Source organism: Agrilus planipennis, unplaced genomic scaffold (assembly GCF_000699045.2).
Source record: "Agrilus planipennis isolate EAB-ADULT unplaced genomic scaffold, Apla_2.0 scaffold69, whole genome shotgun sequence".
Classification (NCBI taxonomy): domain Eukaryota; kingdom Metazoa; phylum Arthropoda; class Insecta; order Coleoptera; family Buprestidae; genus Agrilus; species Agrilus planipennis.
In genome coordinates this window covers 551,600-575,196 of record NW_020438962.1, presented here as the reverse complement: position 1 = coordinate 575,196, position 23,597 = coordinate 551,600, and the positions used below count along the sequence as shown (strand labels likewise).

General features: G+C 35.6%; 2 protein-coding genes across 5 annotated transcripts in view; one reads left to right on the top strand and one right to left on the bottom strand.

The window, feature by feature from the left end:
* The first annotated feature begins 7,897 nt into the window (after positions 1-7,897).
* Positions 7,898-8,843, top strand: LOC108735870 (proline-rich protein HaeIII subfamily 1-like). Of its 2 annotated transcripts, none has more exons than XM_025975180.1 (4): positions 7,898-7,989; positions 8,296-8,414; positions 8,489-8,663; positions 8,751-8,843. In XM_025975180.1, the coding sequence occupies exons 2-4, from the start codon at positions 8,361-8,363 to the stop codon at positions 8,777-8,779; spliced, it is 258 nt and encodes an 85-aa protein (XP_025830965.1). In that variant the 5' UTR covers positions 7,898-7,989; positions 8,296-8,360; the 3' UTR covers positions 8,780-8,843. The 2 variants fall into 2 exon arrangements, with proteins under 2 accessions (XP_025830965.1, XP_025830964.1); XM_025975179.1 differs by having other exon boundaries at positions 7,979-7,989; positions 8,342-8,414.
* Positions 8,844-11,276: 2,433 nt separating this feature from the next.
* The window catches only part of LOC108735854 (TWiK family of potassium channels protein 7), a 31,757-nt gene continuing 19,436 nt past the window's right edge, over positions 11,277-23,597 (bottom strand). For all 3 annotated transcript variants that reach the window (XM_025975214.1, XM_025975212.1, XM_025975213.1), the window contains 5 exons: positions 21,355-21,629; positions 17,188-17,357; positions 16,912-17,134; positions 11,757-13,868; positions 11,277-11,474 (listed from right to left, as the gene is read on the bottom strand). In XM_025975214.1, coding sequence (XP_025830999.1) covers positions 13,800-13,868; positions 16,912-17,134; positions 17,188-17,357; positions 21,355-21,629 — 737 coding nt within the window. In that variant the 3' untranslated portion in view covers positions 11,277-11,474; positions 11,757-13,799. The remainder of the gene's footprint in view (positions 11,475-11,756; positions 13,869-16,911; positions 17,135-17,187; positions 17,358-21,354; positions 21,630-23,597) is intronic.

Below are 23,597 nucleotides of genomic sequence, written 5' to 3'. Positions count from 1 at the left end.
TACCCAATATATATATATTTGCTTAATAATGTTGCTAAGACATTTTCCTCCCTAGGCAAGTACAACGCACTAAATCCACCCTCCTTGTCCTTTAATTAATTAGTTCAGGCAATTTTGTACATACAGATGAACTAACACCAACAAACCCAATCACGAACAGAATATTTTATAACCACCTCACCCCTACTGTTGTGCAGAAATTTGAACGCGTTCAACTGGTGTAAGAAATTCAAAAAGTAATAAATTATTATTAAATAAGATCGTTATAAAATAATTATTATAAGATCATCATTGCGGTCCTGTTCAGCATCCTGTCTCTCCCTTCTTCGTAATAAGGAACACAATCACGTCACCGGAATCTCTAATTCCTTACCGGTACACATAACAATTAAAATACGAACTTTAATCAAGAACAAACACAACTGGGAAACATAAAATTCAATTCAGTGGTATTTAACTTCGGCATAATTAATTCAGTTAATGAACTAAATTCGACGTTTCTCCTAATGGTAATTAGGTACCTGCCTGCTATGAGGAGAATCCTTGCGGATTAAGGGTTTAACGAAATTTTGTTTCTGAACTTTTGGTTTGGGCACAAATATTTTCATAATGGCATATGCTGTGATATTCTATAGGGTTGTTCGGAAAGTCATTTCGTTTTTTCCCGACAGAGGATTTAATTGTATTCTTTTGCACCCAACTTCACATTTAAGCCGTATAATTTTTATATGCTTTGAGAGCTCATATAGCAAGGCTTGTGTGTGAAAAATTCCAATTAATTCTACGCAGTAGTTTTTGGTTGGTGCCCTTTTAAATATGGAGAGCGATAAGCAGCATTTTCGACATATCTTACTGTTTTACTACAGAAAGGGTAAAAATGCTGTTCAAGCCAGAAAGAAATTGACTGATGTGTATGGAGAAGGTGTGTTGACAGTACGCCAGTGCCAGAACTGGTTCGCTAAATTTCGATCCGGCAATTTTGATGTCGAAGATGCACCACGTTCGGGAAGGCCGGTTGAAGCTGATAAAGACGCGATAAAGGCATTAGTTGATGTGAACCGGCGAATAACAACACGTGAGATCGGATTGAGGTTAAATTTATCAAATTCAACAGTTTATGACCACTTGAAAGGCCTGGGATTATCCTCGAAGCTCGATGTATGGGTTCCCCATGTTCTCACAGAGAGAAATCTGTGTCGCCGCATTGACGTCTGCGATTCGCTTCTCAAACGTCACGAAAATGATCCGTTTTTGAAGCGCATCATCACTGGGGACGAAAAATGGGTTGTATACAACAACGTCAAACGCAAGAGGTCATGGAGCAAAAAAGATGAACCGGCTCAAACCATTTCCAAAGCCGATATTCACCAAAAAAAGGTGATGCTGTCTGTTTGGTGGGATTTTAAAGGAATCGTTTTTTTTTAGCTTTTACCGGATAACACAACGATTAATTCGGAAGTCTACTGTCATCAGCTGGACAAACTGAATGATGCACTTCAACAGAAAAGGTCAGAACTAATCAACAGGAAAGGTGTAGTGTTTCACCAAGACAACGCGAGACCTCACACAAGTTTGGTCACTCGCCAAAAGCTTTTACAGCTTGAATGGGATACAATGCTACACCCACCATATTCTCCAGACCTGGCACCATCGGATTATTATTTGTTCCGGTCACTCCAAAATTTTTTAGACGGTAAAACCTTCACCTCAAATGAGGAGGTCAAAAACCTCCTCGATCAGTTTTTTGCCAGCAAAGACCAAAAATTTTATGAGCGTGGAATTATGCTACTACCAGAAAGATGGCAAAAGGTGTTGGACCAGAACGGTCAATATATAATTTAATAAAGTATTTGTTTATTATACGAAAACTGTCTTTCATTTCCACAAAAAAAAAACGAAATGACTTTCCGAACAACCCGATACATGTCTATTTTCAGACATTACATATGGATTTATAAATACCTCTTGGGGTATAATTCTCGCAAGACATTAACATAACTTTTGTTTTATATTTTACCCTAGAGAAATTGTCTCAAATCTAAATGAACCAAATTTGACACAGATGAAATCTGGCGTACATACGTCATAGGTATGGTGTACCACGTCATTCATTTAGTTGAAAAAAAAAGCGAAAGACTTGACGAAAACAAAAAAGTCAGGCACGCTTTCATAGGGAGGAAGCCTGGGTTGGACTTCCGCTTGGCACAAGTCCAAACTTGAAAAATTAAAAAAAATGTTTTAATAAGTGCCAGTAATACAGTTCAGAACGTTGCATTTGAGTAGTAGCTCTATGATTTAATCATTAAAAATCATACCTGTGTAAATTATAGGTTTCTATGTTAAAACAGGAATATTTTGTAATATATCAAAAGAAATAGCTGTTTATTTATCTCCAATGTTAGATAACGATAACATATCATGATTGATGAGAAGAAATCACTGTCAAGAGAACAATTCTTCATCCAAATCAGAACGAAAACATATCGAAAAGGGATAAACTAGCCCTAGTTCAATTTAAAAACTTATTATTATCCAATGCGAGCTAACTCTGATTCAGTTTAGTGATTTTGTAAAAACTTTTTGTTTGTTTTCTTTCTTTTATGTGAAGGGGGAAATTTAAATGATTCCCGGTTATTTTATCTAGATATCTAGAACCAGAACTGAAATAAAGTGAGTGTTGTCATTAAAAATGTCAGAGCGGGGAACAAAAGGACACTTTTCGTAGAAGACAGGAGCGTCAAAGGCTTTTAAAAATCAAACACCACAATTGATTTTTCACTTTAGCAAGTTATGCCTTTTAATAAAAGAAGTGGAAACGTATTTCTGGAATTAGGGAGGTTCTGAAGGACACGCCTCATTATAAAAGGAAATATTTAAAAAAAAATACTCTCAGTGACATAAAAAGAACCAATTATTAACAAGGACTCAATTATTGCTCATTATATGTATTATTGTTTAAGTTTCTGTTTTCTTTATAAATCGATTTAAAACCGTCTTAAATATTTAATTGGATGTTGGTAATTACTTACGTGGAATAATTAAAGTTGACGCTTCTATGGATTAATGAATTCTCAGTTAATCTTCATCTGTTATGAACAATTTTCACTACTGTTTAATTTTAAAACGACGCACAAAATGGTGAATTTATAAATTTGTATGTATATATATAGTATGTATACCAGAATTATACCGTGAAGTAGTGTTAATTCGGTAACCGGCTAAGCTCGGAGCTTTCGGCGTTAGAGCTTTCGGAAAACTGAGCTTTCTCGCCGTGGTTGGGGTTGAATCAGTCGCTATAGACAGGCGCATTGGACAGCACTGTTTTTAGCCGGAATTAAAATTTATCGCGAAGAGAAACACAAAATTGATGCCCTGCGTATGCAACTGGGCTGTGGGGGATAAATTCATGGAGAATTATTACTACTGCACGTACGTGTTTCCAGTAGGCCGTTCTGTCTACCTTTGATACGTATTATATACCTATATATCTACCATTTGTCCGAAAAGATCCGTGAAATAAAAATGAGATGCATTCAAACACTTCTGTCTAATTGAAAAAGAGTGTTACAAAACTTACACCTCGGTTACCACGAATTACTTATAACACGAAAAAGCTCTAAAGTAATTCTAGGTAAAACGCAACGCCGATGGTACCTTTGTCGGTTACGAGTAGCACTTAACCCATCAAATGTTCCAATAATTTTATAATGTATACTTTAAAGTACGAGCATATGCAACCAACTATTCATCCCGATAGAGACATTTAACCTGCCCAACTTTTTTCAATTGTTTATTTCAAACTAGATGCCTATGTCATCATCATAGGGTCGTCAGTCCTAAGACCAATTAGAACAAATCTTCGCATTTTTCCAAAACATCCCACATCCTGTTTCCGCCTCTGATATGTCTCTGACCAGACCTTCATGCGTGAAAAAGTGTCCTACCAACATATCTCACCTGTTTCTTATTGACTTCCATAGAGTCCTCTGTTCTCCTATTCTTTCTAATACCTCTTCATTTCTAACATTCTCTTTCCACGGTAGTGACTTCTTTTTATTGAACGCGACTAAATCCTGCGCTATGCTTTGCTTATATCCCTACTACTCCTTCCGCCCTGACTTATCTGACTTCCTAGATACCTAAAATCAGCCACTTCTTCTAATTTTTCGTCTCCTATCTTTATATTCGCTCTTTCTCTACTTTTTCTTCCCTTGCATACCAGTATTTTTGTTTAACTGTTATTTATTTTCAGACAATACTGTTTTATCAATGACTCTTTCATTCTATTTAAACATATCTCTAACTCCTTCTTGCGAGATGGTAATACTGCTATATCATCTGAAAATCTACGCATACTGATCTCTTGCCCTTTATACCTATCCCTACAGCTGTACTGTCTTTAATGATGTTAATTGCATCTTCGATATATAGATTAAAAAGTGACAGTGACAGTGTGCATCCCTGTCTGACTCCCTTCCTAATATTTACTTCCCTATGTTGCAGCTCCAGCCCTATAACTCCCTCTTGCTCTTTATACAAACTAAGTATCACTCTTCTATCTCTTTAACGCATCCCTACATTTTCCTGTAGAGTATTTTTTAAATAAGCATAAAGAAATAGAATCCTGTTTGTCTCAAAAATTTTATGTTTCAAAATTGAAATTACTCTCAAAATTTCTCAAAACAGTAAATCGCAAAAGGTTTAGCCTTTCCTCTAACGATGCCTAAATGTTAAATGAAATGCAATAAAGACATTCACAACAAATTATTAAAACTGGTAAAGTGAATGAAGACAGTAACAAAAACTTCAAACGTTCAAAAACTAACATTAATTCTGTAATTTTTTTGTGCATCAAACTGTGGCGACTATTTAATAACTAACTGATTTTGAGTTCTAAACTGCAAAATGCACTTCCAAATTTTCCATCGAAAACTGAAAGAAACTGACGTAATCAAAGTATTCAAACATTTTTATTTATGAATCGAGCATTCAAAAAAACCAATTACTTGCTCGGTTAAAAAAGATTAATAATGTGTAAAATACATTCATCTATTCATGTGTTCAACAATGTTTGAATTTACCCGTTTATTTGACGAGTTTTTTTAACGGAAAAGAGATTCAGTTTCTGATTTTAATTTACAAATTAATGTACAGTTACATTCAAAAACCCAGTCAGAATAATTGCGGTAGCGACATTTACGTTGTTAAAGTACATTTATCCAAAAATAAATTTGAAAACGACTAAATAAAATTGAGAAAACATTGCTGAATTGATCATGAATTCTATATCACTCTATATTTAATTTCAGGTAAACCTTCTAAGTGTGCTTTTATAGTAGTTACGAACTTTATATTCCCAGTTAACAGTTAACAAGAGTTTCCAAGGTAAAGGAACCAATATAAGTCCTTTGTGAGCCTGAGCCCGAATTGTGTACCATGTAATGTTTTACCTGGTAAAGTTTACGTAGTCGAAGGCAGGCATCTTTCCCAGCGCTTGGCTCTGTAGTAATTACGAAGTTTAAATTCAAAAATTTCAAAGGTTAATATTCGCCTAAATGAAACGTTTAAACAGTGAAGGGATTTTTCGGGCGGGTAGACGGGAATCAAATAAATATTTTTAGGTTTCCCAAACCTTAAAAGACATCTGTCGTGTTACAGACTTTTCTTAAGTCTAACTAATGTGTGAATTTTTCATATATAATGTAGGGTGTTGTTTGAAAGATCTATTAGCAAAGAGTTTAAAAATATCTTTTCAGAAAAAATAAGTGCCAACATTCCAGGGAAAACCCTATAAACATACCCGAACGCATGTCCCCTTCTAAGTACAGGCCTGACGCTGGAAGCTGGCGGAAATTTTAAAATGGCGTGGATGCGCGGTGGCAAAAGTGGGCAGTTTTAGGTACAAAGATTGCAGCCCTCATTCTTCAGTATTCCTATCAGGGGCGTAGATTAAATATTTAAAAATAAGGATCAGTGAGCAAGTAATAGACAGACAAACAGAAGAACTAATTGTTGATGTTGGTGACAGCGATACAGATTCCCATGATAAGAGTGAATGTGAAAACTAACTATAAAACAAAAGCAATAGGTTAATTTTTTCTTTTTGATAAGTCATGTTTTTACATTATTTTCTAGTACGCTACTGTCCTATCTGTATTAATACTATAATTTACGCCTACTGAAAGCTTATTTGTGTATCGGTTCCAAGTGACTTACCCAAATAGGTCATAAATGGGCAAGTACCTGCGCGACCGCTCGCCAGCTTCCTTCGTCAGACCTGTACTTTCAAAACTACTAGAACATAAATATGTTTTGACAAAATAAAGAAACTTACCGGAAATGTAGCAAAGTATTTGTCGAATCAACGCGTAGACAAGAGGATTTTGAAATCTATTAGATAATCCAGGCTATCATTTGGTCCCAATTATTGTCCCGAAATTTCGTAGATACTAAAATCACTCCCGAATCCGGCGTAAACTTTGTTCCGATTATCCCGAAATATCTCACTAATAACACTCCCGAATTCCGAAGCACTGTCCGATATAAGATTGATCCTACTTATTCCTTAATCACACGTAATCTTGGTCCCGATTCTCCTAAAAATTTGCACTATAAATTGTTCGGATCCTGGCGTAAATTTGGTCTCGTTTTTCCCAACGATTCGTTTTATACACTCCCGAATCTCGACGCAATATTGGTCCCGATAGTCCCGAAAAATATCCCCTAAGGGCACCTTTAAATCCCGACATAATACTCACGACTAATCGCCGACAGTTATTCGCACGTTGCCGTTTTATTTTAAGTCAGAAGAAAAACACAAAAGCGAATATAAAAATGTTCATCAGGATATGCATAATTAAATCATCAAGTTCACTGATAATTATCAGACTAATCAAAAACAGTTCACGCCCGTGCTAGTCAATAATTAATTATTTACGTGTCAATTTAAATACCGTCTTCAAATGATGAGTAATCCTTTCGCGAACGCGTTTAAAACTGTATCTAATAACATAGACGAGTTATAGCTACGATCTTGTTATTGGGAACTCATCGTTGCAATAAAAAACTGTAACGTGTGTATTGTATGGCGGGGACAAAGATAGCGTCACCTTGTTATGTTAGAGAAAGGAGATAAGTAATATTATTTCGTGGTGCAATAATAACAGATTTTATGCATTAAATGATTTACTTTCGTCCATGTAAATAAGTGTTTTTGTAGTTTTATATATAATAAGTACGATGCCGTACTAGAAAATGAATTATGTACAGATTCATTTGATTGATTTATGATATGATTAATAAAAATTACGAAAACAATTAGCGAAAACACCTTTACTTAAAAGTTTGGCTAATAAGCTATAAAATAAGTCCATGCAATACGTTAAGATCGAGCATTTTAAGACGTAAATTTGTATACAATTTTTCTGAAACAAAATATGAACTGTATCTATAAAAAAAATCCATCTCCAATTACTCTTTAAATTATAATTGCTGATGTGTACGAAGCATCAAAAAGAGAAACGAAGTTCTACCAGCAATACATTAGAATAAAAGAAAAATATTACTTTCTTCGTTATAATTTAATATAATAATACACATCATACAAATTCTATTGATATAAATTAGACAAAAACCCAAATGCATTTATTTATACAGATCAATAATATTACATAAACATATAATTTTATAATAGAGGTGTTAGAAAACGCCTGTACCAACCCAGATTGTCTTGTGCATAAAATCACAGCATTATTGCGTTGCAACTAACAAAGAAAATAAAATAAAATACATCAAAAACTATTAATACTAATTTGGCAGATATTTTAATCTATTTTATACTTACATACTTAGTATATGCTGTACAAATTTTACTGGCAAAGTTACTTTTGCTTTGCCCTATTGCACTATTAGTTGATAACTGGCAGATATAAAGAAATATAGAAATGTATTTGGTATGTAATAGCTCCACTTGATCGCTTCGATGACTACGTAAGTGTAAAATAATTATTTAAACGCTTGTATAACAATATAGAATTATTTAAAATATCAAATTAAATAGTCGCTTTCCGTTTTTGTACTCTTTCATGTATGAAGGTCGCCAAAGAGGACTTTTCAATGAGAATGTCCTTTTTTGACAATGTTAAATCACTTCCCACAATATAAAAAATAAAGAAGATATCAATTTTGTTGAATTAATAGAATTTTAAAATAATTTTCCGGTTTGCGTAATAATATAATTTAGGTCCTAGTTTGCTGGCTTTTGATGTAAAAAAATCCCCTTTTTACACCCACAAGGTTACTATTTAGTTGGTACCTATATAAAGCCAAAAATTTGTACCAGATTCATACAACACTTCACCATGAAATTGTTTGGTTGTTTGTTCCTTCTGTTTCTGGCAGTAGCCTGTGCATTGGTAAGAAATTTGTTTTTCAAATTTAATATTTTGTTGTCATAATTATTTAAACTTCCGAAATTAATATTTGTCAGGTACACAATGTACTCTGCATCCCGGATAACGGCGCGCCCCCGCCAGGACAAGAGCCAAAGGGCTTCCGTAACTCTTTGACGAAAAGCTTCGCTCATCCTCCACCACCCGGCGGTTTTCCACCATTTGGACCGCCACCACCATTCGGTCCACCACCACAAAATTCTAATTCTTCCTGTTAGTATACATACATAATTACTTAATTAAATAGTTTTCAATTGTTTAAACTAATAAGCAAAAATATTGATAATGATTTTTTTTCAGCTTCTTCTTCATCATCTTCATCTTCTTAAAATTATCTGATGATCTTGTTACACCGAAGCACCAACTTACAACTTAGAATCCAATAAAACTTTCAAAAATGCATACGTGTTGTTTGTTTTACATTTTTAGTACAATTTCTACCCCTAGATAATTACAATACGTAATTAGCTAATTAAATCCAAAGTGCTAATGGAATTTTAAAAAAAGAACTAAAATACATCGAAATCTACCTACTAATAAAGTTTATAAACTTTAAAATAATTCGAAGTGGTCAGTATTCTGTCGAAACTGTCAGACGCGGATCGCGATTTCGATCTTTTTGGATCTCATCAGCGCGTCGCAGGCAGCTCCGACAGAACACAGACCAACAACGCCATCTGTAGCACGATGCTACATTTTAGGATTACGTATTTTTCAACAAGGTTCACTTGTGTGGATATCTACTTGCTGAAAACGAATCCTGGCGTAGCCAACCTCAACGTGATAGGCACGTTAGCTTAATCGAATAAAATAATTCGAAGTGGTCAGTATTCTGTCGAAACTGTCAGACGCGGATCGCGATTTCGATCTTTTTGGATCTCATCAGCGCGTCGCAGGCAGCTCCGACAGAACACAGACCAACTTTTACCTGCTGTCTTAACAGTGCGTTTTAGAAAATACTACAAACGGCACAGTGAACACCATCTGTAGCACGATGCTACATTTTAGGATTACGTATTTTTTTTTTATAAACTTTAATATTTTTTTTGTAATGTTTTTTACAGCTTCGAAATCCTATTCGAAATTAATCTACTTCAAAAAGCAATATCTCTTTTATATATATTTATCCATGCCTCCAGGACAAATACCTTCAGCCAAAAAAAAAATGCTAATAAAGAAATGTGTTGAAGAATAATTTCTACGTTCGGTGAACATTTTGCCTTACCTGTATAGTATTTTTACAGACAATTTTTACTTTTTTTATGAGACAAACCTCCGCCGAGATTAGAACCCTCAACCTCTCCGGTCTAACACTAAGCCACCTTGTTCTAATCAAATTGAATGATGCTGATGTTGATGTGTTAAGACAAAAGGAGTTGCAAACTTCTCATCATGATTAGTGTGACATAAGTGATGGAGGAATTTAAACGTTGAATTCCATTCGTTCGGCGATTAGCATTACCCGAAACATAACAGGATTCTCCATGGTGTACGGAGTATTTAACATATTTGAACGACAATTACATACAACGAGACAATCTATCGGTTTGTCGGTGAGTTTTCTATGATACCGCAACGCAATTATTGGCGGTACCGCAACCGAACTAGGCAAAGCAAGCGCAACAATTAATTGCCATAATACCTCATTGTACTCTAATAAACAACAGCTAATTGCTCTCATTATCTCTGTTAAAGTTATCCCGATGCCTGCCAGCGAAACTTTCCTATTAACGAGGGAAAACAGTTTGCACCCTGCTGCATCCTATCTACCGTTGGCATGGCATTCTTTTTTTTAACATCTACATATCGATACAGGAGCGAACAAACAATCCGAAAACACTGCAACACCGTATTCTTAATAAAATTTTAAGAAACATTCTCCTTTTCAGTTTTATGGTATTGTCCGTTCAGTTAGAGAAGAGTACAGCATGAGCACAAACAAATATCGATCGTAGAGGTGTCACCGGAATATAGTCAATTGTTTATCGTCAGATGTTTCCGGTCAAAGCCCAACCGTAAACATCTGGCGCCGTAAATAACTTCTAAGGCAATCCACGCCCATCGACCTGTCATCGTGTACTTTTCCCTAAGTGAACTAACTGTACAAGGAACACTAACCGAGCTACTAGCCGTTCAAAATCTACCAATCAATGCGCAATGTAGTGGCTGCAAGTGAAGTAGACTCAGTGTACGTTTCAATTGTTACCGCTGACGCGCCTATTTCAATTGCAGCGAGCAAAGCTTGAGCCGATTGTTTACTTTTTCGTTGTTAATTAATCAGTAACTATGCATCCTATTGAGAGCAAAAACGCTTTAAATTTCACAAAGAATCCATCCCTGTAGGTATTTGTATATTTATCTAACAAGAACTGCTTCAATTGTAAATTATTCATGATCTATTGTTTTGTTTTGTTGCTGGATTCTTGAATAGTAGAACTTTTCTTAATAACTTCTAAAAGAAATTGCTGTTCATTCCTTCAAGATCAATATGAAACTTTTTCTTTCAGTTTTAGTAAACAAATTACAAACTACTCAATCGAGACGAAAACGAAAAAATAGTCGAGCAACACTAACAAGTTAATTAGAAAAGTTCAGTTTAAAGTCAGACACTATATTCGTCAATGCTTTTTTTTTTTTAGAAACTAAACTTTCTGTTATCAATCTTCTCAAGTTTAAAACTGGTCGATTAACAGCGAAATTTTCCAAAGTGCTTCTCGTAAAACCTTCATCCCATCGCTACTTTGATAGATTAAACAAAAAAAAATGAAAAACTGTTTAATAAATATTGTCTATATTTAGATACCAGTACAAAACAAATAATAAATGGCAGCGTTTAAATTCAAAACAAACGAAAAAAGAGAATGACAAACTGTGTGCGCTGTTGGGCAAAAACAAAAAATAGAATGGAAACAAATAAATCTAATTCTAAACATTTAAGAATTTTTTTATTTTTCTGTTTTGGTCCACGAAATAAGTTGGTCATATATGCGAACAGGGAATACGTTTTATATGATTTTTTTGAACCTGAAAGTAAAAACTCAGTCAAATAAGCACATAAAAATAATATTTAACTGTGCCAGTTTGAACTGAATATACACAAAAGATGATTATAATAATAAATGAACATTTATTTCTACTTCAGCATCCCTCTTTGACAATTTATATTATTTCACATTTTCTCCTTTTAAAAATATTTCCTTTTTATTATCACAGAAAATCATCTCGATGTTTTTTGTACACAATATACGATATTATAAAAGAAAAAATAAGTCTATAAAGAGGTAACTACTTGTAATATTGACTCACCTGAGACATAATGTTAAATCCATCGCAAAACTGTAATTTTTTCTTGAAGAAATTCTTGTAAAAGCATTCAGAGGTCTTGTCGAAATTGAAGGTTCAAGGAAACTCCATAGCTCGTACAGCTAATTAATTTCTTTGCGAACTTTATCCAGGAGTACAAGTAAATTGTAGGGCTTCGTATAAGTTTCGCATTTTAAAAACTCAAGCTGATATCTCATATTACATATGAACACAAATACGAAGACCGACTGAAAAGTTTAGTAGGTAGGACTGTTTTTGAATTTTAATAGCAGTAGAAAATTTGAATCCTCAGAAATTCTTTGTCTTCCGGAATTCTTCAGGACTTCCACTTCTTCCCTCGCCTCAAGAGGCATTTCGAGGAATATCTACTTCCTCCCTCATCTCAAGAGGGATTTAAAGGTACTTTCATCTCTTGTCTAAACTTAAGAAGGTTCTCGACTGGGACTTTCACGTCTTATCCCACCTCAAGACCGATCTATAAGTACTTCCATTTCTTCCCTCGCCTCATGAGAAAGATCGAAGGACTCCCACAGCGACCCTCTCTCAAGAGGGATCTCAAGGAACACCCGCTTCTTTCCTCATCTCAAGAAGGATCTAGAGAAACTTTCATCTGTTTTCTAATCTCTAGAAGGAGCTCGAAAGCGACTTCCACTTCATATCTCACCTCAAGACAGATATCTAAGTATCTCCATTTGTACCCTCGCCTCAAGAGAAAGCTCGAAGGACCCCCACATCGACCCCCATCTCAGGAGGGATCTCGAGGAACGTCCACTTCTTCCCTCATCTCAAGAGGGATCTAGAAGAACTTTTTATCTCTTCTCTGACCTTAAGAAGGATCTCGACAGGGACTTCCACTTCTTATCACACCTCAAAACCGATATTTAAGTATCTCCATTTCTATCCTCGCCCCAAGAGAAAGCTCGAGGTACTTCCACTTCTTCCCTCGCCTCAAGATGGATTTCGAGGAATATCTACTTCCTCCCTCATCTCATGAGGGATCTAGAAGGACTTTCATCTCTTCTCTAATCTTAAGAAGGATCTCGACATGAAATCGCACTTCTTATTTCACCTCAAGACCGATATCTAGTACCTCCATTGCCCTCCTCACCTAAAGAGAAAGCTCAAAACATCCACATCTGCCCTTATCTCAAGAGGGATCTCGGAGAACGTCCACTTCTTCCCTCATCTCTAGGATCATCAAGGATCTAAAGCGACTTTTATTTCTTCTCTAAATTCAAGAAAGATCTCGAGAGGAAGATTCACTTATTATCTAACTTCAAGAACAATCTCTAAGAACTTCCAATTCTTCCCTGGCCTCAAGAAGAATTTTGAGGGACTTCCACTTCTTTCCTTATCTGACGGGGGCTTTAGTAGGACTTCCATTTCTTCTTTAACTTCAAGAAGGACACTACAGGGACTTTCACTTCTTCTTCTAGCCAACTCAAAAGCTTCTACAAGGACTTCCATTTCTTCTCTAACAACAAAAGGGATCTTGAGAAGGATTTCCACTTTCTCCTTCGTCTCAAGAGGGATTTACAAACACCTTCATTTCATCAGTGACTTCCAGAAGGACCTCCAGTTCATTCCTCACCTCAACAGAGTTTAGAGGGACTTCTACTTCCTCCCTCACAGCAGGAGGGATCTCGAAATATTTCTTCCCAAGTCTCAAAAGAGATCTCGAGGGTCATTACTATGGCCAACCTGCACCCGAATACAAATACGTTCCTCACGGTGGGAAAAATATCTCAGTATAAACGGGAATACAATTGAAAAATAAATTTTGCATTATGTGGCTAAAGAATTATGCTTTAACTCATTCCAATTGAATCCTACGCGCTAGTGTGATAAACTTATCAGCCGATCTTAGTAGACAGTCTTTTTTTTCTTTCTTCCCAAAAACTTTTTGGGTAGCACATTAAGAAATTGACCATGAAGCTGAAGAATTGTCATCGACAGGGCACTTTTATGACTTCAAAACAGCTTCTGTTCTTTAATTTTAATTTAGTTTTGAGTTACGTAGGTGTGTCACCTGTTGCAACGTAAAATATATCTTACAGTTCGCATCGTAGTTCTTATTTTGTGAATAACCTCTTCCTGAAACAAATATAATACAAATATTTTCTTAGGAAATTCAATATCTTGTCAGAAAAAGGCAATAATCGGAACTTAGAAAGTCTATTAGTCAAAACGATATCAGCTGTAGTAAATGAAGTACCTACTAAGAATGTGGTGTCTATAAATTTTGTTGTAATGGTGGCTACATTGGCCAAACAGGTGGAGTTATATAAACTAGACTAACCCAACATAAAAAAAAACGAAACACAGTATGTGTCATCATCATCGTCTTAAGGTCGTCTGTCCTAAGACTGGTTGGACATGTACCTCCACTCTTTTCTATCCTGAGCTAAACTTCGCATTTCCCTAAAACTATAACAGCCCACATCCTTAACTATTTGCGAACAGTAATCTAATCTAGGTCTACCTCTACCCCACCGAACTCCTGTTTCTGCCTCTAATATGTCTCTGACTAGACCTTCATGCCTAAGAAGGTGTCCTACCAACCTATCTCGCCTATTTCTTATTGACTTCCATAGAGTCCTCTGTTCTCCTATTCTTTCCAATACCTCTTCATTTCTAACCTTTTCTACCCACGATATCCTCATCATCCGCCTATAACACCACACTTCGAACGCTTCTAACCTTTTCTTTTCCGCCGCGCCCATTGTCCATGTTTCGCACCCGTACAATGCCGTGCTCCAAACATACACCTTTAACAACCTTTTTCGAATTTCTAGATTAACCGTTCGCGAGCATAGAAGTGACTTCTTTTTATTAAAGGCGACACGACCCTGCACTATCCTCTGCTTTATATCCCTACTACTCCTTCCATCCTGACTTATCTGACTTCCTAGGTATCTAAAATTAGCCTCTTCTTCTAATTTTTCGTCTCCTATCTTTATATTCGCCCTTTCCCTACTTTTTCTTCCCTTGCATACCAGTATTATGTGCATTTGTCGCATAATATTTATCCAAATAACATCAAAACACAATAACAGTGGATGTTGTTATCGCAATTATTTTATATTTTGGAGATGAAACGGGACAATGGAGTATCTTCAAGAGTTTTCACCTTTTATACGAAGTGCAATGGGTTGTTTTATGAGGTAGCTTTACGACAGTTTCTTCGACAGTTTTTCTAATTACCGCCGATAATAGTGTCACACGGACGTCCATTTAGTAAAGTTTAAGAAAGTTGCCTTACGTATCTGTATATATATATAGAGAAGTCAGGAAAAGGAAACAACAGCGTCCAATTAAATTTAAATTGTACAGAGTACAGTTCAGTTTTCACGTTGACTACGTCTCAGAAACACTTCAAACTCTTCGACTTATTTTTAAAAAACTTAACGGCTTAATTAATTTGATGTAATCCTTTTAAAATGGTAAACTTTTTATTTTAGAGAGGAAAGTTTTTATTTCACTGTTGCTTTGGCATTTGTTTCCAGTTCTTTTTCGTTTTCAAGCTTAAACAAGCATAGACAATACAATATTTCTTTTTTTTTTGTCGGTCAAAATATTGGCTTTCTAGTTCCCATAGAAACACCAAGCACTTGTTAAACATATTATATCTGCAAACTTTGAAACGTAAGACCGGAAGCTTTACAAAATTCCTGCTTGGTAACTGTACTCTCTCTGACTTCTCCTGCTGCCTTTCGAGCAATGGGGTTAGATGATTACGTAATTTTGAACCCTAGCATATTCAGAGATTGTGATGTGGGCGTTACAATTAGTAGCGAAGCTAATTATGAAGCTATAGACCGATGTGCATGCTTTTGTACATCGGTAGCAGTTCACGATGTACTGCACACTTTCTAGACGCAACAATTTAAAAGAAACAACGTTGTCCTTGTTAGACAAGGAAACTTGTAATTTGACAGAATCATACGGAGTTTCCAGATTGAGGCCAACATGTTTTACTACTCTTTAGTTTTAACAGGCACTTATAGAGCTTAAGCAGCAACGTAGAGAAGTAAATATCAGGAAGAGAGTCAGACAAGGATATAAACATCGAAGATGGACCAACGTCATTAAAAACAGGACAACTGTAGGGATAGACGTACAGGGGCAAAAGATTTGTATGCTTAGATTTGCAAATGATGTTGCAGTATTAGTACTGACGATCTTAGGATGATGATGATGATGATGATAGTAAATAATGATTGATAAAGAAAAGGCTTTTATATCTGAACACCCTACCCGATATCTCCCAATCACCACTGAACTGTAAAGACTAATACCCCAAAAGTATGAGAGTTTTTTTTTGCTTATCAAATACATCCAAACAACAAGAAAATGATTATTACACATCACACATGTTCTGAAACAACTGCAATGATCTGAATTGATTTTACTCGTCCTGAAATCTCCGTAGCTACTTTGCATCTTTTTTAAAAAATTAATGGAGGGTAAAACATGTCAAAGTTCGAAAGCTTTGAGGCTTTTCGCCTGGGGGATTCCCAGACAGGGAGAGAGGCCGTCCGGCGGGCGCGATCGATCGCGCAAAATACTCGTTTCCTTAAGAGCAAAGGTAAAAGGTTTACCAACTTAACAAAACATGCACAGATGATGTTGGAGCGCAAACAGTCGGGAACATTTCCTATTCAAAGCCACCTCCGTCTCTTATGCCGACTCGTATACACAATTTAAACTGTTAAGGGTTGTTTTTTGCAGTGTGCATGCCATGAGAAAGAAAACGCCGAACTCAAGTTTTGGAATCAGTTATGATGAGACAGTGGAACATGATTAGAAAAAAATTTTAGACAAGGTCTCTACGTCTTTAATAGGGAGACCTTCAGTGTGACCTTAACCTTCACTTCAAGGTCATTTAAACGTTAAAATGGCAATACATATCTTTGATCCCAGAAATGAAAAAATTGGGAAACTTTCTACTCGAAAACACTCTTGAAATTAGTTTGCTTTTAAATTTTCGGTTTGCAGTTTAATAAGAAATTAAAATCAAATCAATTTCAAGTATATTTAAAATTATAATCACCTTCAAATAACCCTGAAAATCAAGATCAAGGTCCAGAATAATTGCATTCAATAAAAATAAGTCCCAACAGATTTTCCCACTTACCTGCATCAAATTGAAGCACATGGCTATGAGAGCCATCCCCAGCATCAGATACATTGAACAAAATATGAAACTGAGCTCGTAGCCTTTTCCCGAATATATTTTGTCCCCGGGAACGATATCCCCGAAACCTATAGTACTCAATGATATAAAACAAAAATAGGAACCATCAAGCAAATTCCAGTCTTCGTAACGGGAAAATAGAATCGCACCCCCGCAAACGTACCTGAAACAGACTTGATCATCTTATGCAGAAGCTCACGGTTTTCCCATACTTACCCTACCATAATGGCGAGACATATGGTTAAAGGTACCGTGACGGCTTGTGAATCGTACGAAACGTCGGTTTCTGTCACACCGTCACTGTCTTCTTCTTCCTCGTCGTCGCTACTACTTCCTCCAAGTGAATTCAGTCTGTACTCCTCCATGTGAATGTTATGAACACTGGCCTGAAGAACAGAATAATAAATTTCTACCCTCGTTTGTGCAAAGGAAAAACAAACCTAATATACATATATAACGCTTTTATTTCTGTTAGAAAAGAAAAGCAGAAGGAAAAAGTGATAAAAGTGTACGTGAAATAATTACAGCGAAAGTTGGAGTAAATGGTATTCAGGAAGTCGCCACCCTTTCACGCATTACCATCGTCGTGTAACTTAGTACTTGAAACGAAAGTTGCAATTTTAGCTTAATGGGAACTGGTAATTCCCACATTTACATTACACTCGGAAATATTGGGTGTTTTGACTTGCAAAGAAGGAACTAGGATATGAAATATACATTTTATATTCTGGAATGGACGGCGATAGGTGTTTCTGAATTTAATAACTGACCAATGGAAATGTCTTTTTCAGCAAAATAAAAAAACAGCATCGCAATAGAAAATTTTAATAAAAAACGCCATATTTCATATGCACCAACCCCTATACAATACGTTCCTACCCTATTCCATTATATTTCTTCGTCTCTCTCTTCTTGCCTCTTTATGTTGAACTCCTATAGAGAACTACCGCTCCAAAGCATAACACATTCCTTTACTCCTAACTTTTCTTAGATACCTACCAATTTTTTTTTTTAATCTAGCGCAGTGTGATTCGAACCTGCGCTCTTTGTACTCGCAGCCTATCATCTTAACTGACTGCCCTACCGCACCCTTCCGATATTCCTCCCTCATTTTCTGATATATGTGCTTCGCAAGAGAAAATAAACGACATACATCGAAACACCTCGGAAGAGGAAAGAAAGCATTTGTCACGGCCACACAACCGTCATGCCGACGTTCAACTTTGTCGTAACAGTAGCCGTGAAAAAGCCTCCTTGGTATGTTCAATAAAAAAATCTGTCAAGTTTCATCATGCGCCGTGAATTAAAATGATATATGTTCTCCGCACTTCTTCGCTGACATGCACGTTCTGGTGAAAGCCATCGCCGTGAAAAATTACTCGGAATCATTCCGATTGGATGACTGCGTACAGCACTCGGGCAGGTATACCTCGAGCACAATATTGTTCCCAAAGGCCATAATAAAAATGATTCTCTGACTGATTTAATTACTAGATTGGATTAATACTGCCAAAAAAATGACCTAAACGTCTGTCTTTGCCGTATATCCCTTCGGTATGTTACGATAAAAGATATTAAGGATGCTTTCTTTATTTGACAGTGACAATTATGCTTTCTGCTTCTTTATGCGCCGCCACTGGTCTATTTGATTTGGTTCCAATGAGTTAAACTTATTTCTGACAAATTTTATCATATTTGTGAACCTTTGACATCGAAACCGAACAAATCTGTTGGCAGAAAGATCAAAAGGGAGAATATGTTTCAATCTCTGCTTTCAACTTCGGATACCTGCCACAGTTGCAAGCAGTTTTTAGCTAAACACCGCTACCACCACTGTAATAAAAGCGCCAGAGCCGTACGAGATACGATTTGCAAAAATATAATAAGAACATGTTCTTTATATGTAAAATTAATTTTGATACACATCAGGAGAAACAAAGATTTCAATTTTAAGTTTGGCTGAAAGCTGAAAGCAACGAATAAAACTTTTATGTAGAGGTGTATCAAACGTGTGTCATTCTATATCTCCGCTAATTTACTTTTCCATGGAAACCTTTACTCAAAGGGAAGACGCACGGAAATACAAACAGACAAACAAACTTGCAAACATAGAGAAAAACGTACAGACATATGTACACAGTTCCTCAGAATAATGTAATTTTGCTAAACCAAGTTTACCATCTGACTGAAAACCGAGAAATTAAATACAGATTGAGTCGGTGCTACTAGCAAAATAATATTGAAATTTCTACACAGTTTCAACAGAAACGTATTCATACCTATAGTATATCATATTGAAAATAAAAATTCATGTCTTATCCTATGTAAAGATTAGATCTTCTCATTGTTCTTGTTGCCTAACTAACTTCCAATGATAAAATATTAAACTTTACTTATGCCTTAAAATACACTTAGTACTGCCCTGGTCGTGTCTTTTATTGTTACGAATTGTAATCTAACTAGTATGAAAAATGTTAGACAAGATCTATAAGAATATCGACTTGTTGAACTGAATATTCTTTAGATGGCGATGTCTACGATTTTTGCGATAATTCATCAAACGCTGCAACATTCCGACAGAATGCTAACTTATTATTCATCATTTATTTGTTACATACATAAAAATTATTGAGGGTAGTGGTAAGGAGAACTATCTCATCTGGGGGAATGTTGAAAAAATATCCAGCTATAATAGTAAATAACAGTTCCAAAATGGCGCTGGTGTAGGCAACAGGTATAATATGAATGCCGAGTTAGAAAATTTAATATTTTTAGTGAGTAGAATAGTTAGTAACCAAACGTTAACTGTTTACGTAGTTCAATTAGATCTTCTCATTGTTCTTGTTGCCTAACTAACTTCCAATGATAAAATATTAAAATTTACTTCTGCCTTAAAATACACTTAGTACTGCCCTGGCCGTGTCTTTTATTGTTACGAATTGTAATCTAACTAGTATGAAAAATGTTAGACAAGAGGTCTATAAGAATATCGACTTGTCGAACTGAATATTCTTTAGATGGCGATGTCTACGCTTTTTGCGATAATTCATCAAACGCTGCAACATTCCGACAGAATGCTAACTTATTATTCGTCATTTATTTGTTACATAGGTACATAAAAACTATTGAGGGTAGTGGTAAGGAGAACTATCTCATCTGGGGGAATGTTGAAAAAGTATCCAGCTATAACAGTAAATAACAGTTCCAAAATGGCGCTGGTGTAGGCAACAGGTATGGTATGAATGCCGAGTTAGAAAATTTAATATTTTTAGTGAGTAAAATAGTTAGTAACCAAACGTTAACTGTTTACGTAGTTCAATTAGATCTTCTCATTGTTCTTGTTGCCTAACTAACTTCAAATGATACAATATTAAAATTTACTTATGCCTTAAAATACACTTAGTACTGCCCTGGTCGTGTCTTTTATTGTTACGAATTGTAATCTAACTAGTATGAAAAATGTTAGACAAGATCTATAAGAATATCGACTTGTTGAACTGAATATTCTTTAGATGGCGATGTCTACGATTTTTGCGATAATTCATCAAACGCTGCAACATTCCGACAGAATGCTAACTTATTATTCATCATTTATTTGTTACATACATAAAAATTATTGAGGGTAGTGGTAAGGAGAACTATCTCATCTGGGGGAATGTTGAAAAAATATCCAGCTATAATAGTAAATAACAGTTCCAAAATGGCGCTGGTGTAGGCAACAGGTATAATATGAATGCCGAGTTAGAAAATTTAATATTTTTAGTGAGTAGAATAGTTAGTAACCAAACGTTAACTGTTTACGTAGTTCAATTAGATCTTCTCATTGTTCTTGTTGCCTAACTAACTTCCAATGATAAAATATTAAAATTTACTTCTGCCTTAAAATACACTTAGTACTGCCCTGGCCGTGTCTTTTATTGTTACGAATTGTAATCTAAAACACATTTCAACTTTGAAGATGAAAACGCCTTATTAAAAGTTCACATTATCCTATTCGCCCCTGCTAATTGGTATCAAAAATGTTAGACAAGGTCTATAAGAATATCGACTTGTCGAACTGAATATTCTTTAGATGGCGATGTCTACGCTTTTTGCGATAATTCATCAAACGCTGCAACATTCCGACAGAATGCTAACTTATTATTCATCATTTATTTGTTACATAGGTACATAAAAACTATTGAGGGTAGTGGTAAGGAGAACTATCTCATATGGGGGAATGTTGAAAAAGTATCCAGCTTATAACAGTAAATAACAGAACCAAAATGGCGCTGGTGTAGGCAACAGGTATGGTATGAATGCCGAGTTAGAAAATTTAATATTTTTAGTGAGTGAAATAGTTAGTAACCAAACTCCTTACCTCTACCCTTACTAGAAACTTACTTGGGACAAATCGCTGTTATTTCTACTGTCTACCCTGCTATTAATATATTCGATACTAAGTTGTAGGGCTCTTCTTCGCCGTCTTTCAGCCCTTCGTCTGGCAACCCCCGGACAACACCTGCACAAACAGCATTTCGCATAGATCCATTTGAAAGAGCCGGCCATTATGTCACCGATGTTTGATAAATAAAGTAGAAATAGCGGCATGCCAATAATGGCATAGATTATTGTAGCCACCTTACCCCATGGTGTCCGGGGTAGTATATTACCATACCCTAGAGCAAAATAAAAATACTTTTACGGGTAATAGGGACAGAACTATTTTTTAAATGGTGCGCAGTCTTACTATCCAAAATTATGTTATTGGAATTAACATTTTACATAGACAAAATTTACTTTTGTATTTATAGGAAAATAGGCAAACAACACAAACGGAATCAAATTTTGTACATACTTTGTAGAAGGTACAGAAAAGAATATAAGGGGTAATCCAGAAAAAAAATTGTTCCCGAGGATATCAAAATTAGTTTTTTGTGGTCGTCCGGCATATCAAACTTAAATTGATATATACAGTTCTATACTTCGTTTAGTTACTCTAGCGAAGTGACCTTCAGTTTGATCGACGCAAAGTAGAAGAGAACACCACTAGGTCAGACAAGAAAGGAGACAACTCTCGGCAATACTCTTAACCGGTGAGGAGCGCATAATCCGTACAGTACTGCACGGAAAAATTGACCGTTTTATCCATTAAAATTGCATTGCTCAAATGTGCTTTTATTGGTACCAATTACTACTGAAAATATCAACGAGATGTTTATTTATATTTGAAGACATATTAAAGCCTTTAACGCTTGTTTTAGACTCGCATTTCTTTTCATGACTGAACAAAATTTTTGACAGGTACTGTATGGAAAAGTATGTTAAATGAATAAGAGTCGAGAGTATAATGAATTTTTTTCTCCCTACCTGCAATTTTGCCAACGCACATCGAAGACATTGGAAGGGGCCTATCGTTACAGAAAGTAAACGAAGTATAATAACCTAAATAATATTTTCAATTTGTAGATACTTCTACATAAATATCCATGAAAGACAAATAAACAATTTGTTGTAGTTAATAAATATTTTTAAAGAATTCCTGCTACCTCCCGGCCCCTCCGCCACTTTTGTATTCGAAATCTCTTAAAATCCAAATTCCTGAACTGAAAATAATGCACGCGAGCTTCATCCTTTTTTCTTTTTAACACATATTTCCAATAATCCTTCGCTTTACCCTTTCAGTCAAATAAATCCATCAGAATTATAAATGACATCGACGCTTTTTGAATGTAAAGCTGTATCGGTAATAAATGTTACAGTTCTTTCGTTTCTTTTTTATGCTTTCAAAATTCGCAAAGCCGATTTTTTACCGAGCGAACGTAGCGAGATATTCCATTATTCTTAATTTATTCAACGCGCCTGCATATAAACTTTCATGGGCAGTTTCGTCAAAATATTGTTATAAAAACTGCATTACAACCTCGCTTTTCCATGTCACGTTTGCATACATATTTTTCCGAACCGTTCTACAGGTGGCCGTTTTTATAATCCATATTTTACCTAACACCAAGCAGTTCTTTACAAAATTCCAAGGCGTTTTTTCCTTTACAGTTTTTCATTCGAACGAGTAATAACAGAGTTATCAGCAATTAAAACTCAAGCATGCATACGGCACCAGCTCTGCTGCATGCAGAAGTAGGCGCTGCATATGCTTCGAATGTCATAAACTTGCAGCGACATGAACGCGTTCCTATTGGCTAATCTTTAACTATTAATTACTCTGTAAGTAAGCATTGTATTAAAAAACTGCAAAGGACAAAAAGTCTTCAAATTTTACAGGGATTCTGTTATATGTAACTTTGAAACGTTTTAAATAAATCTTCATTGAATTGTAGGTGGTTTTGCGACAGACGAAGTATAATATACCTTTTTATGTGCTTGGGGTTTGATTTTCGTCTCATTTAACATCTTTCTTTGGGATAATCGTGAAAAAAATATGGTACAACCCTTCCACTGGCCCCGATATTAAAAGGTAATTTCTCTAACAGTATTTCCCAGACAGAAAATTAATGACGGGGTGAGCGTGGAAATTTCTACCATTAAAACTTTCTGTGAACGCCTTGTTTTTAAATGTGAAGGTTAAAATCTATTTGAAGTTACACAATTAATCTTCTTTTTAACTTTTAAACGGTCTTGCCGTTGAA